Source organism: Polistes fuscatus, unplaced genomic scaffold (genome assembly GCF_010416935.1).
Source record: "Polistes fuscatus isolate 324 unplaced genomic scaffold, CU_Pfus_HIC Scaffold6, whole genome shotgun sequence".
NCBI lineage: Eukaryota > Metazoa > Arthropoda > Insecta > Hymenoptera > Vespidae > Polistes > Polistes fuscatus.
The window spans coordinates 12,364,192-12,381,762 of NW_025113140.1; the positions used below are offsets into that span (position 1 = coordinate 12,364,192).

The following is a 17,571-nucleotide window of genomic DNA, read 5'->3' on the forward strand; positions in this document are numbered from 1 at the left end:
ATTTCAATTTCAAATCAACTATATTATCTTTTTTCTTTTATCGTTCATTTATAAAATTTTCGAACGATTCTTGTAATACATATTATAGGAACAATTTTCACGTTGTCGTTTTCATTAGTTTGTTATTCTACATATAATAATGTACAGTTTTTTTCGTATAATGAAATTAGAAAAGAACGATTAGGTTGTAGACCGTTATCTGTCGATCGCTATAGATCATCGTACTTGGATGAAAATTGTATTTTTCCTCGAGATTTTTATATCGACTGTAAATCTTCACTTTCTGCAACGGTACGGTATGAAACAGGCAAGTGCCTTTTGCCTTTTGCACCGATATTCTATCGAGTGCATATTGCACGCTTCGTACATTCCATTGATCTCTCCACAAAGCCCTCTTGTTCTTTAATTCGCTTGACAGGAAATAACAAAGGAAGAAATCGAGTCACACACTGTTATTGCTCTTTTATTTCGTGACGATAATCGGAGAAAAGAGAGAGAAAGAGAGACAGAGAAAGAAATAACACTATCTTTTTTATTTATCACCACACACATGTATTACACTATATCGTATTGTTATTGTGTTGCTATGATGAGTAGCGTTTATGTTTCAAGGCTTAACGGTTATATATAATTAAGTGGCTAGTTTTTTGTCATATAAAAATATACCTGAAAGATCTGATAGGAGTAATATTCTAAATATCGATGGAAAATTCGGGTATATATTTGGGTATTTACATATTTAAAGAAAATTAAATATAAATTCGCACAATATTTTAGATATTTTATAATTTGTAACCATATATTTAACGAGTATTATTTCTTTTGTTTAAACACATTGCGATTTTAAAAAAAAAAACTCTAATAAATAGAAACTTCCTTCTCATTAAAACTTTTTTATTTTCAAGTTTTTCATAATGTAATACGACTACACTTGATAATTAATAGATATTTTAGATATGAACGAATCATAATGATACATTTGGTTTGTAGAAAATTAGAAAATAAAACATGGTTTTATTATTGAACGACAACATTTTATTGTGCTGGTGGGTATGGTGGTGGACCAATAGGTCTGTTATCTGGCCCAGAAATTCCTTGTTTTGGAATGCACTTAGCTGCGTAACCCAGACATATAAGGTTACGGCAGCAGTCTGAAGAAGTATGACACTGAAGACAAAAAATGCTGTTTAATGCACCGTTCGAGAAATTAAATTTCTCTCGGTACTTTTTGTTTTAAAACAATACTTATTTTATTTTTTAACAAAGATCGTAATGCACAAATATCACAATTAAAACTTAATTATTATAGCAAACTTACGAGTCCAAGCCACGGGCTGCAGGTAGCAGTTTGTTCTTCAGGCTTAGGTGCTGCAAGAACAATTGCAATAACCGCGAGGAAAGCAAGAAAGACGAATTTCTGCATGGCGATTAAGATTTTTTGGATTCCACAAACTCCTATAAAAATTTAAAATTCGAATTGTAAAGTTTTAACAATTTGAAACATATACACACGCGTGTTGGAAATAACACAATTTTTGTTCAAAACTTCAAAATAAAATCTGATGTTGGAAAAAATAAATTGTTAATATACTTCTCGTGTTAAATGTAAGAATAACATGGCAAGCTAACCTGCTTCCTAAAGCACCAGTTACTTACTGATGTTGCTTAAGAATGTGATGACCTACTAACTTCCGTGTAACGGTATCTAATATTTATACGATTTCTCGGTGTAAATTGATAAAACGAACACGAAGTGGAACCACTTGTGCAAATGCATTTTTCTGTTGAAAAACTGTCACTTATTTTTATAAATCTAGACATAATTACATATATATCATAAACAAATGTAAATTGATAAATAGAACCATGTGATAATAACAATTGTTGTCTACTAACTTTGTTAATTACTGGTTTCTTATGTAGATCTTAGGGTAATAAACACGCGCTAAACATATCAAGTGAACTGTTACCATTGTAGAAAATAAGTTTTCAAAAAAACCGTATTTCTTATCATTTTGTTTGAGTGAGACGAAGAACATTTATATGTTACATATTAATAACATTTCTATTAAGCATAGTTATCGGTAAAACGAAAAATGAAAAAAATAGAAACATTCATACGATGATAATAACATTTGTATTTAAAGCAAAGACAATACTTGTTCTTAAAATCTATCGGACATGTTAATCGGAAACCTCGGATTTATCTAAAGAAATAAATATTTTATGTTGGATTATCGACGAAGTGTACGATGTGAATAGGTTGATTAAAAGAATAGAACAAAAGAAAGTTAATTTTAATGATGCATATGTATTTTTGAAGCAAACAATAAGTCAAGTTACAGAAATCATCATATATGATGAATTAGGAAAAAGTGTACATTTGATCGTAGGCCTACGAAATAATGTAAATATGTCAGATAGCTCATCTTAATCATTCGCTGCCATCAGTGCTAGCGCCTGGTGGTTGCCAGCTTCCACCTTTTGTGCAACGATTAGCCCAAGGGTTGCATACGTATGGGGCACAGCATTGACTACTATCGGTACACTGTAAAAAGTGAAACGAAAAGCTTATTAATAAAACAGCTGAAATCAGTGGTGGTTATATAACAGTCGCATATTATAGAACATTTTACAATTTTGTTAACTGATCAATTTACGTTCCTTTCTCTTTAATATATAATTTATTATTACAATTTCATTTCATCAATAAAAAGATACTTACAGGCATACCTGGTGGAGAACAAGCCATCACATAAGTAAACGCCAAAAGAGTGAGGACAAGAAACAATAAAAGCTTAGCCATTTTATTTTTTAGACGATTTTCTGTAAAAAAATTAAAAAAAAAAGAAACTTAAAGAAAAATGATCAAAAAATTTGAATTGTCTTACATTAGATAAATAATTAGTATAAGTAATGTGCAATAATAGATGCTATACTTTATCTTACCTTTAAGATTTTACTTGGAAGTATGTCAAAAGATTTCTGATTTCATTTAGCGGTAGAATGGCATATTTATAGGAAAGTGTGTTCATGTAAACAATTTAATAATAAGATAAAATATTTTTTATTCAGTGACACACGGCATTACCTGGAAATCTTTAATAGAAAAGAAAAAAATCTTATTTTTACAGCATTATCGTCCATATCAAGGTTCATCGATCGTAAAATATCGTACACATGTAGTATCAACATATTATATAAAGCTGTATAAACAGAGCGCTCATTTTTTCACGTAAAGTACCCCCTGTTGCGTTTCACTCGCAGAATAACAAGACTAATCTTGAAATTCCATTCATCTTGATAATTTGATAAGATTTGTGCGATGTTTGTTCGTCGATGATCTGATTATTAAATAAAGAATGATGACGTTATTTCCAAAGATTACTTCTATTTTTTTTTATAGGATATGCAAATATTTCAGTTGGTTAGTGGACATTATTTGATATATATAGTATGTTATGTGAATATATGTATTCAAACAAAAAAAAGAAAATAATAAAATATCCAAAGAGATTATTGATCAGCGAATTTTCCCAGCTGTGCACATATATGTACATATATTCAAAAATTAAAATAAACGTAATTGCGAAGTAAATAGACGATATCTTGTACGATTCATATCTAATTTATTATCAGTTAAATGGAATAATAAACTTGCTTTGTATTAACATTAACTCGAACGAACATTATTTACTCCATATTTTGAGTAATTTCGATGTAATTAATGTGTGTGTGATATATATAGGTTATTATAATTATATATATATTTTTCGAATAAGTAATTCTAATAAAAGAAAAAAGAGAATAATTTAATCTTATTTATATTTTTTGATTAGATAAGATCTTGGGCGTATAGAGTATCTGTTCATTTACTTTACTCGATGATAGCATGGAATCGAAAATATTTTCACATATTGTGCGAACGAAAAATAAATAGGTAATGTAGAATCATAAATGGTATTATTGAGATTGCGTTCCTCGTATCGTGAAGCAATATTATTTTGGATTGAAGAATAATAATAATTTTTTTACGTTGTTCATACATTCGCTGAAGTATTCTACAATAATACATTTTAATATCAATATATAATAATTGTATATCTCATTGTTGATCGATATAAGTATTACATATTTAAAACGTCATTAATTATATTTAATGATACGTATAAATGATTAGTATGATGATGTTCTAATTTATACATTTAAATGAAAATTTATTCTATCGAATGCATACACATATACCAAGTAAATATTATTGCATTGATTTAAATGTGACTCTTGCGATTGTCGGATTACATGAAACACAGATATTCCGATTGATTATTTAAACGTGTTTAATGATATTTGTGCTATTTATTTTCATTTACGTCGTAATAGTCAGAATTATACATCGTCGATCAGATAAATAGGGATAATATAGTAAAAGTCTCTTAAATTCATTTCATTGTGTTAATGGGATAATTTTCATTTTGTGGCTCTTTCATCGTGTATTTTATTGTTTTTTTAAACTTTTATCTAAATTGAAAATATTAACAAATCGTATATTAGACCTAATTCCGACGTTTATAATGCTAACGTATTTTGATGAAAAAATAGAAAGCACAATTACAAGTATTGAATCGATATCATCGACAAACATATCGTATGAGATAAGATTGTAATCGTGACTCGTACATTGGTAAATGGGATATTGACCTACTTAGATGAGCCAATCATCATTTTAAAAATCTTTTCATTGTGATTTAATATTATTATTCCTAATTTGTTCAGCTTTGTTAAAATTCTTCCGTCGAGGTTTAAACAAGCAGAATCGAAAGCGTATAATTTTATATATTATATTAATATCGAGAAATAAATATTAAAAAAATAAAAAGATCCAAATAATTTTAAAGTTAAATGAAGCTAGCTTGTAATTAATATTAGCAGACGGAACCAAAAGTATAGTTTCTATACACTGTATTAGCATAATGATATATAAATATCACGAAATAATTAATTTTTAAAAAGTGAAAATAATTATAAGATTAAATGAAACAAGCTCGTAATTAATTTTAAATGTATAGCTTTATTTTACATTCTTATAATAATAAATGTAGCATCTATAAACTTAAATAAATCTATAAAACGATATTAATAATGTGTTAGTAATCGTATTAGGTTAATCTATATACCAAGTACATTTATTTCGATTTGTCCATTTTAAGGGTAGCACAATTTTGCGTATTTGTCACACTTCAAGTAGAAGCAGCAGTCTGAATTCTTGTTACACTATAACATTCAAAATAACAATAATTTTAGACGAATTTTCTTATCGTTATTTGTAGCTTTACTGATTTTAGTGAACATATTCATTACTTTCTATTTGTTCCAACGTTTACCTCGTAAACAGCGGTGACTCGATCGAGGAAATAAAGTGTAATTGAATAAATACGAGTTTGTTCAAATATTTACGAATTAAAAAAAAAAACGGCACGATCTCTCTTGTGTTCGATTTTAAAATAAATTGACCGCGAAGAGTGATGAATGGAATACAGATTTTCTATCATGATAAAAAACGTTCAAAATGTACATTAGTAATGAAATTATTAATGAAAATAATTACCGGAGCAGCCTGATGACCACATCCAGCCAATTGTCCTTCTTCATTCTCTTGCAAGGTTGGTGCAGCCGAGATAAATTGAACTGCGATGCATAATGTTAATGCGACAACGAATAAGAGAATGGTGATCTTTGACATCTTGATAGGATTCTACATCAAATTATACGATCAATATTAGAATAAAATTTAATTTTATTAAGAAAAGTGATTTTCAATACATATATAATAATATATGTATATTATATGAATAAATATGAATAAATTTAGAATACAAAAATAAGAAACTGTTTCAGAAATACTTACTGCTTCTATCGTTTTGTTTTGTAAACTTATGTTCAGTTTCAACACCTACTCCGATATATATATATATTACCCGCAAAATGCGATTTTATGAAACTGATATAGACACAAATACGAATAATCATAACAACCAAATTATTTTAAGAAACCTGCCAGGGTATTTTTTGTATTCTTAATAAGTATATGTTTAACTTTTTATTATCGGGGAAGACCCGAAATACATATAAATTTAATACACTCAAAGATCGTAAAATATGATATAAGTATATTTTGTTTGTGTACGTCGTTCTAAACATTAGGGTCGCCCCGTCTGTTTATTGATAAGTATCGCCAAATACGGTAAAGTACCAGTATCAGATCAAACACCGAGCGATCATCATCTTGTCTAATTTAGTAAAAGAAAGATCCGTAAGTAAATTAGTATTATTGTAACTCTTTATTACATATTTGAAAAACCGTTTCGGTCTTGTAACTAGATAATACTATAACATAAATATAGTGAATGTATGTGATGTCTATATGTGTATGTAGTTTTATTAATTGTAGATTATCTTAAGTCGTCTGACGTGACTAAAGAAATTCACATTCCTGGAATAGAAAATACATCGGCTATGGTCTTTGCATTGTTTTTCCAGAACTTTATTTAAAATAGGAAAAAATAAAAAAACTTCGCGATTTGGTGTTGGTGGTAATCGTCCATTACGTCTTTCGGGTGGAACGTCAAGGATAATTGGCGTAGCACGCGGGCGTAATATTTCAGAACACCTGCCGTGTAACGCGCTCTCATGTCAGGCGACCTATCAAAACCGCTCTCTAAATTGACTCAATTGTCGTTGCCCGAGAGAGAAACCTCCTCGTTCGGATATTTTCGGTCGTCCGATGAAACCATCGACCGCGGTTGAGAATTTATCTTTTTTCGTTAACTTGTTTTCGATCTTTCCTCGAGAAATCGAATCATTTCATTATCTTCTCTGTTCGTTTCCTTAGAACAACCATACAATTACATTTTACCCTAATCTTTATCCGAGAAGATAAGTTTACCGAGAATGCGACATTTTCTATGACCTATCGTTAAAAAAAAATTTTTTTATTCTAAATAAGATAAGAAGTGGAAATACCAGACTCGCTTTGCATCATCGGAAATTTCTTTGATATACATATTATTAATAATTTAACATTACTGAAAATATACTTCATCTTGAAGAAAATACTTATTATTTTCTTTTATTTATAATAATGCTGACCATTATTTTAAATGTGGCATACTTACAGGTATGTATGTATTTAATATTATATAATTATTGTATTTTGTTTAAGAATCCATCCATGTGTATATGTTGGTGACAAAACATACCCATGTTGACAGGTAGTTAATTATATAGAAATATCAAAAATATATAATTAATGAGAATAATTGAAGATTATCGCGAACAATGCAAAGAATTATTATGTATGTACGTATTGTATATAAATTTAACAAGTCGTTAATTCTTTCATAACATTTCATTTGAATCATAACGTATTTCAGGGTCGCTTTCGAGGAATAGATAAAAGAAACATCTTTCACTGCCTGTTTATACGCTTTAGTAAATGCTTCATTCGTAAACACGAGTTGCGTTATGTAATCGCTGTCATAAGAAATTTATTTCTTCAGTTGAATCTATTGTAAATATACACATGTTTCTTTATTTTAAAAATTAAACTATTTCACGGTTGGAAATAGAAAACTGACCTTGATCACGTATAATAAGTATTAAATGAAATTCAAGTATGTGTCTAAAGGTAACATTTGAATCAGGATCGCGTGCTAGAAGTATTTATACGTATATCCTTAGCCGTAACACGGGGTTCCTTCAGCACGCACTTCCGCTTTACATTTCCTAGCTAACAGTTCCTTTCCGTTAACCGTAAGAAACTATTACGTGTTACGTATAATAACATTAGCATAAACGCCTTTTAGGGGAGAAGAAATATGCTTTGTCGACAATCATCGTCACGAGGTTTACCATTCATGGCTTATCGTATGCTAAGAAATTAATGTTCCCTATTAATTGTATATACGTCTGCATGCGCGTGTTCGTTGTTTTATCGGAATGAAAATTCTTCAAATTAAGGCTAGTATTGCTTAGTTCTCGATTAGTGAAACACAATATTTCTATTCAGTAACAATGAATTTAATCATATTTGGAAAAGACTTGATATTATTTCGCAAAATAGATCATTCTTTGAAGGTAAACAAATATTATAGATTTAATCGTAACACTGCTTATATCTTGATATTTATCAAGGAGAAGTTTCTAGAATGACTTTATCGATTGATTGGATTATCTAAAGAGAAAATCAGAATTCTCTTACATGGACGTATATATCACACCCAGAGTGAGTTAAAGAACAAGGGGAAAAAGGAGAGAGAGAGAGAGAGACAGTTCGTCCTTAGGGATATCGTTCCCCTCAGACGTAGTCGCTTAAGTGATAAATCTTAGCCGCTAACGTTGTCCTGTCTTTCGTGGTTTTGCCTCGCAGGATCTATTGCTCCTTTAGTTAGTGCTTCTGTGGTACTTGGACTTACCACCTCAACGGCAGCAGGCAACGTACGTTCTTCTTCGAAGCACATCGTCCCATCTCCTTCAACTCTCTCTATTCCTTTCCTCCCTTTTCCTCAGTCGTTTTACGCCATCTCGATGGTTCTCTTGACTAGGCTGAAGTGCCGGACAATTTGATAATTGGATCTGTGGCAGCATCGTGATTTACGTGTACGAGGGTCCAGCTGACCATTCTGAACACGACTAGAGTGAGAGAGAGAGAGAAACATGTATGTATATAGGTGTACGTGTATGCGTATGAGAAATAGAGAGAGAATGAGAGACTGGCAACCTAGAAGCAACTGCTAGTGGAAACTACGCTTTCGTAGACCACCATTTCCACTAGCAGAAAGTGGCTCGAGCGTCTTCGCTACAACGAACTAGCTGAAACTATCGTGGACCACTGACTAGACACTGTTTTAGGATATCGCTTGCCAATTACGGGATTATGTAACTTGATTGACCAAACGAATAATAAACGACCGATATAATCTTATGAATTCTATAAAGTTTCGAAATAGACTAATTGTAAGTATTAAAGAAGTGTCATTATTGTTAGTGAATTTCAACTTGTATCGGAAAAATTATGAAAGAAAAAGAAGAAGAAGAAGGATCAATTTGTACATTTTAATGTGATAAAAAAGATAAATTTATTAGTAGTAAGTAAAAAATAATAAAACATGCTCTTATATCGGATACTGTAATATTGGATATATGAAAGTTGTACGATTATGTGTAAGATCGTTTTCAGTAGTAAAAGTTCAGGTAGAGTGGAATATTTTGTTTCTTATTGCAACGTTGGTATGTTCTACGTATGACTTTTTCTTTCTATCTCTTTCTCTCCTAGGAGAACAGCGTAACGTGGGTTATTAAGAAAAAAGGAAACGACGAGAGGCAAAAGACTACCTCGGTTGTAGTAAGCAAAAGAAGGAAAATCGTGCTAGGGGAGATTGGATGAGGGACAGAAAGAGAAAGAGTAAGAGAGAAAGTGAGAAAAGGGACAGTAAGAGGAAAGAGAAGCGAGCACAAGGAAGGATAAAGTTTCGCTTTACTCACATTATTTCCGCCAGAAAACGCGTTTTCGCGTTATATCCACTGTCGTTTCTTTATACGTTTGAGTTGTTTCACAGCTGCGGTGTTGGTCCTCGCTTTTACAGGCCTTCTTCTTTTTTTTCTTTCTTTCTTTCTCTCTCTCTCTCTCTTTCTTTTTCTCTTTCTATTTCACCCTCTTACTCTATTTTTCTTTTTATTTTTTACTGTAAATTGATCTCCCTTGGCAATCTCGTGTCTTTTTCCTCGCACAAGGAAATAAGACAGAGGGATGAGCGTGCTGACGTCGACAAGAGGAAAGACTTCGACGTGGAGAGAATTTAAAGTTCAACTATTCAGAAGTACGAACAAGGTGAATGTGCAAATGTTATACAATCAACTGTTGAGGCTATTAATTATTACAATGCATTAATTAAATTTTTTTTTCTTACTTTTTGTTGGAGCTAATATTTTATTTTTGTAAGTACTGTGACTTTGACTTTTTATTAATTCATATAATAACCGGTTGTATATTGGCCGAAATCGATAAATCCAAAACTTTGTCATGGATATTATTTGACTATTTTTTCATTATAGCAAACAACAATTGAAGCTTGGTTATATACTTCCTACTGTAATTTTAACTTAACCGTCTTACGTAAATCTTACAACCCCTGGTTTCCATGCATAAACATAAGAGAAAAAAGTCGTACTTTAGGGAACCTTTCGATTTTCCGAATTGCAAAGTCTGCTAAGAATTAAAATAGTCAATTCGATTGCTTCCTCTCATCTTACATACTATAGTTAAAGTCTGCAAAATATCAAGATAAATCAGATTAGCTTCGAATTTCTTAAATTACACTAATATTTGCAAGAATAATTCTTTTATGCATTTATTTTATCAAAGGAAAAAAATATAAAAGAAAGCAAGTATAAAAAGTTTGTTAAACAAAGAGAAGAAATACAAGAAGGAAAAAAAAAGATTTCTCATAGGTACGTTCTAAAGTAAACAGAGCGATTTAACGCTAAAGTTGTAATTTTGGGGGAAAGTTAAGAAATTTACACCAACGTAAATATATGCATATGTACATATATAAACATGAACGAACGGATAAGAAGGAACGATTAGAAGAAAATAAATTCGTAGTACGACGTGGGCGAGAAAGGGAGTGGTCTTAATTTCCTGCCCCGACATCAAGCTTGCGTTGGTGAGTAGCCGTCGACATTTTTTAAATCTAACAACCGACTCAGCTCTTTTAAAGGATTCTCTTCGAGCTATTTAGATTATTATAAGGACGAGAAATGGAATGAGGAGCGTCGAAAGGGTGACCATTCGTTCCCAGCCATTTCCTAGCAATTTCCTGACGCTGTTTTTCATGTGAACTTTTGAACTCGTCCTCACCTCCTCTCCTCGCTATCATCCCTTCCTCCTACTTCTCTATGACCATTCCTTGTGTCCAGCCTACCAACCACTTTTCCACTATAAAATATCCACTAAGTAGTCATGGCTAGTGAAACTGGTCAGTTATAAATGGCCATACGAAAATATAGTCGGCTTTTGCGGATTGCACAGATGTGGCTGGTATCCTTAATGCCTCTCTTGAACGTTCCTCGACGTTCACGCGAGAATGTCAGCTTTTAAGATAAACGATCTTTCAGTCGGAAACAAAAATTATATAACATATGTAGATAGATATGTATATATATATAAGGTATATGCATATAAGAGTGTTAAAGGATTCTGTACACAGTTATTTAAATGGTTGCAAATGCATATTACGTAGAATATTTTTCGTAAATTTATCGGTACATTATACGTATATATTTATTTTCATACGAAATAGGAACTATAACTTCGATCACGAAGTTACACGCAGTCGTGTTTCATAAATTATCACTATTTTCTAATTTTACGATGTAATATCTCCGATTATTTACCGCAATGAACTACGAAAGCTTTGCCATTTATGAACACCGATGTTAAATATATCGATTATTAATTATACTTTTTCTCCCTTTATCCTATCCCATGGCTAATTATTAACGAACTCACGTTCTAATGAAGAAGTATGGATGAAGAATTAATTAATGACGGAATATAGTTGTCATAGATTTTGATCATATTTGTAACGTCGCGCGAAATTTCTTTAAATATTTTATATTTCATTGAGTGCTTTATTTTAAAAGAAAAAAAGCTCGAACAGAATATTTATAATTATGTTTTCAAATATTTCTTTTTTTTTCATACATTGTATTATTTGTAAAGTATAGTTCGAAACAAGCCTTTGATAGATATGAAAGATAGTGGAACGTTTGATATTCGTGTTATAAACACTTATGTTAAAATTTCTAATCGATATAACAGCAAACAACAAAGTTTTATACGTAGCAACATAAAATGTACTTCTTTTTCGTGATTACGTTTTAGTAATTTTAATAAAACATCGTACCGGTAATTAAAGATTGCTTTGTTTACACAGAGTTGAAAACTAATTAATAACTTTTTTAATTATAAAATATATAAATTAATTGCAACAAATAGAAATAATGATTACGGGCCGTTACCTCTGCGGCTAATAAATAAATAACAAATAATGTAAATTAATTATTTCCGTAGTCGACATACGCTAATGTGACGCGCACATTTGTAATCAGGATTGGTTCGTACTCTTCTCCCTTTATTGACTCCTCTCTTTAGTCTTTACAAGATTGGCTATATAACATTTCGTGTATATCGCTTTTATATTTGTTTACACTTGATATTCGCACCTGACAAATAACCGATCATTGATTGAAATAATTGCGTGAGTTTTCCCAACGTTTATTTATCGCGTCACTTATTACAGATTTTTACGTTTGTTTAATTATTCATATATTATTACATAGTTGACGATTTTTAATTAATGACAATTAAACTATAAACATGCAAACATTTTTAAATATAGAATATTGCATTTATCTCTAATTTAAAGCCATTAATTCTTCCGTTTCTTATTTCTACATACAAAAGTTATTGACGAAAAGTGAATTAGTCTTCATTACTTGTAATAGGTAAACGACGCTTTCGCCGTTTTTGAAAGACTAAAAATCGATCCACGCTGCTAAGTCAAGGAGGGTGGTCAACCTTATTCATGTGCATACGTGTAAAAGTGTTCGTGTAGTATAATGCATGTACATAGGCACACGTGACCATTGGTACGCGGAATTCATTGGCCCTTGAAGGTCGGAGGGTAGCACTTTTCAGATCAATGCACCCTCATTGAAGGGTTGCTGCCAGGTCTTGCCCTTGCAGTATCTACTCGTTTAGGGCTATCAGAGAAGATGTTTCGAATCATTCGATGATCTGATTCTAACTACACGATACTTACTCGTTATTCATTGTATCATAGAAAGAAGAGATTTCTTACACACTTGAAGAAATGCACGCATATATTGAACACACATTTTTGTTTTAAAGCAATTTTTTCTTTCGCGCTATCGTTTTATAGCGTATTAAGAAAAATAAAAAATGTCTTATTCTAATAATAAATTATGTATCCTCGAATGTGAAAAGATTTATGTTAAGAGCATTGTCAAAAGCTAATCGATAAATTAATTTTTGGATTACCATTAGTGCGGTAATGATTAAAAAACATCAATTTTTGATAATTTTTTGTTATTCCAAAATATTTATTTTTTGGGGATGCTGTGTAAGGATCTTAAAATAGACAGAATATTTGCCGTGAGCTTAGACTCGCGGGAAATCGGTGGACAAAACTTTAACTGTGCATTAAGCAGATCGCTGGTGCCACCTGTCGTTAAGTATACGAACCACTATTTGAGAGCGCATGCGCAATCTTCCGTAAAATACAAAGTATACTAGTCGGTAAAGAGGATTCCTAAGAGAATCCGTAAAATGATAGAAATGCAGTAAAACTTTATTAAATTTTATGACCTTGAGTATAAAAAAAAATGTAAAAAATAAAAAAATAAGAAAAAAATATAAAAACTATGGAAAAATGAGAAAAATTCAAAAGATCGTAAAAAAAAAAAAAAAAAAAAATTGTCGATAAAAAGTGAGTTTCGATCGTAAAAAAAAAAACTAGTGCATCAGCATGATCTTCCCTCGGTGCTTGTTTGTTTGCAGGGTTGCGTTTTGCAGGGGTGTTTCCTGATTATGGAATTAAAGTAAGAATTTTTACTATTGAACTTATACGTAAAAGCTTCAGATCAATTATACAACTATCGAGCTAGCATTTTGTGTCAACTAATTTATGTGAATTCGTAACATTTCTCTCTCCTTCTTCTACCAACATGAAACCAAACATATTGAGTGTTGCTTGCGTTGCCTCGTGTACATTAATTAAAATTATACTGCAAGTAGGTGCGAAACAAAGATCTGTTGGTATAACGATCTAACCATGAGCGTTCACCCTTTTCCACTCCTACCCACCGATTCTCCAATGCGACCACGGATTCAAATTGAAATTTTACCGTTAATGTTATTGATATTCCGTTAGTCCGTCTCGCTTTACATTCAAATTTTAACATCGCCTGGGTTGCAGAATTCGTACAACTGTCGGCAAAATGATGTACGGCCATAGGACCAGCTCGCACTGGATATCGGGTATCGATCAGGAAAATCACCCACGCACGGAAAAAGAGAATAAAAAAAAGAGAAAAAGAGAAACAGAGAGGGAGGGAGAGGGAAAGAGCAATAAAGAGAAGCAACGGGAAAGGCTTATAGCCTGTGGGAAAAACAACATTCCTGACAAGCGCACACGTTTTTACCGTTCTATTTCATAGATCAAGCTCGGTTCGTATTCTGTACCTATTCGATATCGTACTTTTCAAGACTGTTTCGTGAAAAATCATAATCAGGTAAAGAAAGAAAAACTATTAAAAAGATGAAGAATATAATATAATTACGAAGGTAGAAAAATATCGGTGTAAAGTATGCAGAAGATTCGCATGACTATTGGTCAAAGGTTGCTTGAACGACAGGGAGTTAGTGGGGGTGGAAGTGATAGCGAGCAACCGATAGGGTCCAGTCTTTCTCGTTTGGCCAATCGATCGAGCTGAAAATTTCCGACCCTTAATTAAGATAGCGAGAGCACTTGAGTTTTCAATTAAAAGGGAACCGATGCTTCTCTATCGCTCTCTGTTTCCCTTCGATTCTTTTTTTTCTTTTCTTCGCGTATCTCTTTCTCTCTCTTTCCATCTGACTTTATCTCTATTTCTATCTTTCTCAGTTTGTCCGTACAATATATTCTTCTCACTCGCATTCATTCATAGCGTCGTCTTTCGCTCCTTCACAGAGTCTCTTTCCCTTGTTTTATTTCGTCCTACTGATCGAATCGTAACATTAAATGCAATTTCGTACGATAGATCCTAGAAGAGTGCTCCTCTTCCACTCATCGGTTCTATACGATTTGCTTTATCCATCCTTCCGTCACTCTTCGACCGCGTGTTTGAAATACACGCGACATCCTGTGTACTAACTCACGCGTATACGAGGATCCTTTGTCGAACAATATTCGAGAAATTGTTTGTTGCTTCGTTACACCGTTCCAACGCTTTACTAATATTCTATCCGCAATAAGAATTAAAAAATTTCGATACACTCTTTATCCTATTTATTTTCTACTCTTCAATACGATATTGATATTGGATTTAAATCTGTATTTCTTTTGTAGGTACTAACAAATTTGATTTGATATTGATGACAATGAAAATATAATATATAAGAATTTATTAATAAGAATGTAGAGCGTCGTATTATTTTAATGAGAAGGATAGGTACGAACACTTTCTCTCACGTGGCTAGTCTCATACCGTAACATAGGCATGTAGCGAGTAGAGAGGAGAGGAGAGAAGAGGAGAGGGAGAGGGTGGAGATAATCGCAGAGAAGGGGTGGTATTTTTGGCGAGGCAGGTCCGTCCTCCCTGGTTGCTATCGGCACATGATACAATCTATCTCTCTCGGTCTCACTCTGTGTACAGAGTTAGCCCTCGCGCAATGCCAATTTTTGCAGAGGCAGGAAACACGAGCCGCGTGCCGGCGCCCTGCCGCTCTTTCCCACCCACACACACGCACCAGCCGGATACATACGTCCGATGATACCACAGCACCATGACCATGGGACACGGGACTGATTGGGGTGTGCAGACGAGCTATGCAGTTTAATTTATGTTGCATCACCAGCCAGTCGGACGTGTATCAAACTCCTACGGCCGTTCACGGCTCGTTTTTCTCTTCTTATCCTTGACATTTTAACTTTCCTTCCACCTTCCTTCGAGGTGATACTCCAATCGTGTAAACTCTTCAATTTGGCGTGTTGGTATTCATCTAACTTTGCGTGCTTTCACTCGTGACGTTTCTATGTGTAGTACGTTTATACGTGTGTCTTTCTTCTTTCACCTCCCCTCTCCTTCGCTCTATCTTTTTTGTTCGTAACAGATACCACGCACACACATCAAGCTCTTCGTGTAAAAGCTCCTGCGATTACAGGTTCGTAGTCAGCCATATTGGTTTCGTTCTATTCTAGTTTATAATCTTTTATTTTAAATGATATTAATTTATCGCTAAATCACATTCGACAATATTACTAATATTTCAGCAAGAGTAAAGATTAGTTCGGAATACTCGTTCATTTCGTGTTTCTATCAACTTTTTCTCTCTCTCTCTCTCTCTCTCTCTCTTTCTCTTTCAAATTCGCAGATGCAAAACGCGAGAGATCAAATAAACGATGAAGAGGCACGACGAGTCCGAGTCGCTACGTATTTACGATACGGAAACGGAATTCGAGAAAGAATGTGGAGGAAAGCTAATTAGCGTCGATCAAAGTTTCCCAGGCGTAATAAATGAACGGTCAATATTTGAATCGGGGACGTTCCCTTTCCCCCACTGTTCCTTCAATTTGCCCTCTTTCATCCTCCGTTCGTTCGTTATCAGTCTTCTCCTTCTCCTATCTATCTTCGACTTCTTTAAATCCTTTCTTCGCTCGCATAAGAGGATGAATCATTTTACTATTTACCACTAGCTATACGAGAACGTCCACGATAGTCCACGAAATATTTTGCCTGTGTGTGCTATTTACTGTGTGCAGAGAGCAGCAGGACTCCGAGATAGCTGATGATTAATGTTCCTTCTTCAAGGTTTATTAACGAGCCGTCTACCCCTTAGACCACACGTTCTCTCGTATTGAACAGCTACCTTGAACGCTTTTTCGAAAATCTGACGGTTAGTAGAAGCACGGGATACGCGTTAATGTCCTTTTCGAGTTTCTCTCAACTAAATATAGCTAGAAGGAAACCTCAAATCATCATCTTTTCTCTTTTATTTTATCTCGTGGAAAAATAAATATAAATATTTAATTACTTTACGCACGTTCGACAACTGTGCTTTCTCTCTCTCTCTCTCTCTCTCTCGCTCTCTCTCTTCCTCTTTCTCTCTTTCAATATGCGAGAGAAATTAATATAAATGGAATATTAATTTTACCTGTTGCGTAACAATTCTAACACGGATATCGTATCTCGCCTGAAAATAATCATTCAATTAAGTATTTTTATTGCTCTACCAATATCGCCGCGGTCGTTACCCGTGTTTATTATGTATCATTTATAAAATTAAGCGCTGGTAATCGGTACGATTGAAATCGCACACCCTTGAAATTATCCGTCGATCGTGAAACTACGGATGTATTTATCAGGGTCACACGGCCACCAGTTTACTATTTATTTTCACTTTGTTTTCCTTTTTGAATTTCATTTTATTTGACATAATTACCAATGATCGTAATGTAATTAAATGACCAATGTAAAGAGAAAAAATGAAGAGGAAACATAAATAAACGCAATGACAGAGAATTTATTGAGAAAGAGAAAATTAGATTGATCTTCCCTTCCAAGAAAATGTAGAACGAGTCGATATAATAATAGTAAGAATTAATAAATAGGTTAGGATGATGAGCAGACAGGAACGTGACTTCTTTCGTTTGAAGTCGGCCATGACGACACGCCATAAGGTACCGTATAAATAGACGGTAACCGAATCCGATAATAGTCAGTACGGTCAAT

At 33.0% G+C, this 17,571-nt stretch overlaps 1 protein-coding gene and 2 long non-coding RNA genes across 3 annotated transcripts; all 3 read right to left on the bottom strand.

The window, feature by feature from the left end:
• Positions 1-877: 877 nt before the first annotated feature.
• LOC122523162 lies at positions 878-1,465 on the bottom strand. The gene is made up of 2 exons (XM_043644791.1): positions 1,319-1,465; positions 878-1,167 (listed from the first exon to the last, which is right to left on the bottom strand). Exons 1-2 carry the CDS (start codon positions 1,421-1,423, stop codon positions 1,036-1,038), a joined length of 237 nt encoding a protein of 78 aa, XP_043500726.1. The 5' UTR covers positions 1,424-1,465; the 3' UTR covers positions 878-1,035.
• Positions 1,466-2,010: 545 nt separating this feature from the next.
• On the bottom strand, positions 2,011-3,214 carry LOC122523164. The gene is made up of 3 exons (XR_006305262.1): positions 2,950-3,214; positions 2,726-2,826; positions 2,011-2,548 (listed from the first exon to the last, which is right to left on the bottom strand). It is a non-coding gene; the product is annotated as an uncharacterized LOC122523164 (long non-coding RNA).
• Positions 3,215-5,104: 1,890 nt separating this feature from the next.
• LOC122523494 lies at positions 5,105-5,941 on the bottom strand. The gene is made up of 3 exons (XR_006305311.1): positions 5,906-5,941; positions 5,606-5,752; positions 5,105-5,271 (listed from the first exon to the last, which is right to left on the bottom strand). It is a non-coding gene; the product is annotated as an uncharacterized LOC122523494 (long non-coding RNA).
• Between the last annotated feature and the right edge of the window lie 11,630 nt (positions 5,942-17,571).

What these genes read in the sequence shown, in the direction of transcription:
- LOC122523162 (XM_043644791.1), bottom strand. Translation starts at nt 1,423, where the DNA reads ATGCAGAAATTCGTCTTTCTTGCTTTCCTCGCGGTTATTGCAATTGTT. An exon ending in GCAGCCCGTGGCTTGGACTC is followed by an intron (nt 1,168 to 1,318) that starts GTAAGTTTGCTA and finishes TTTTGTCTTCAG; the next exon opens with TGTCATACTTCTTCAGACTG.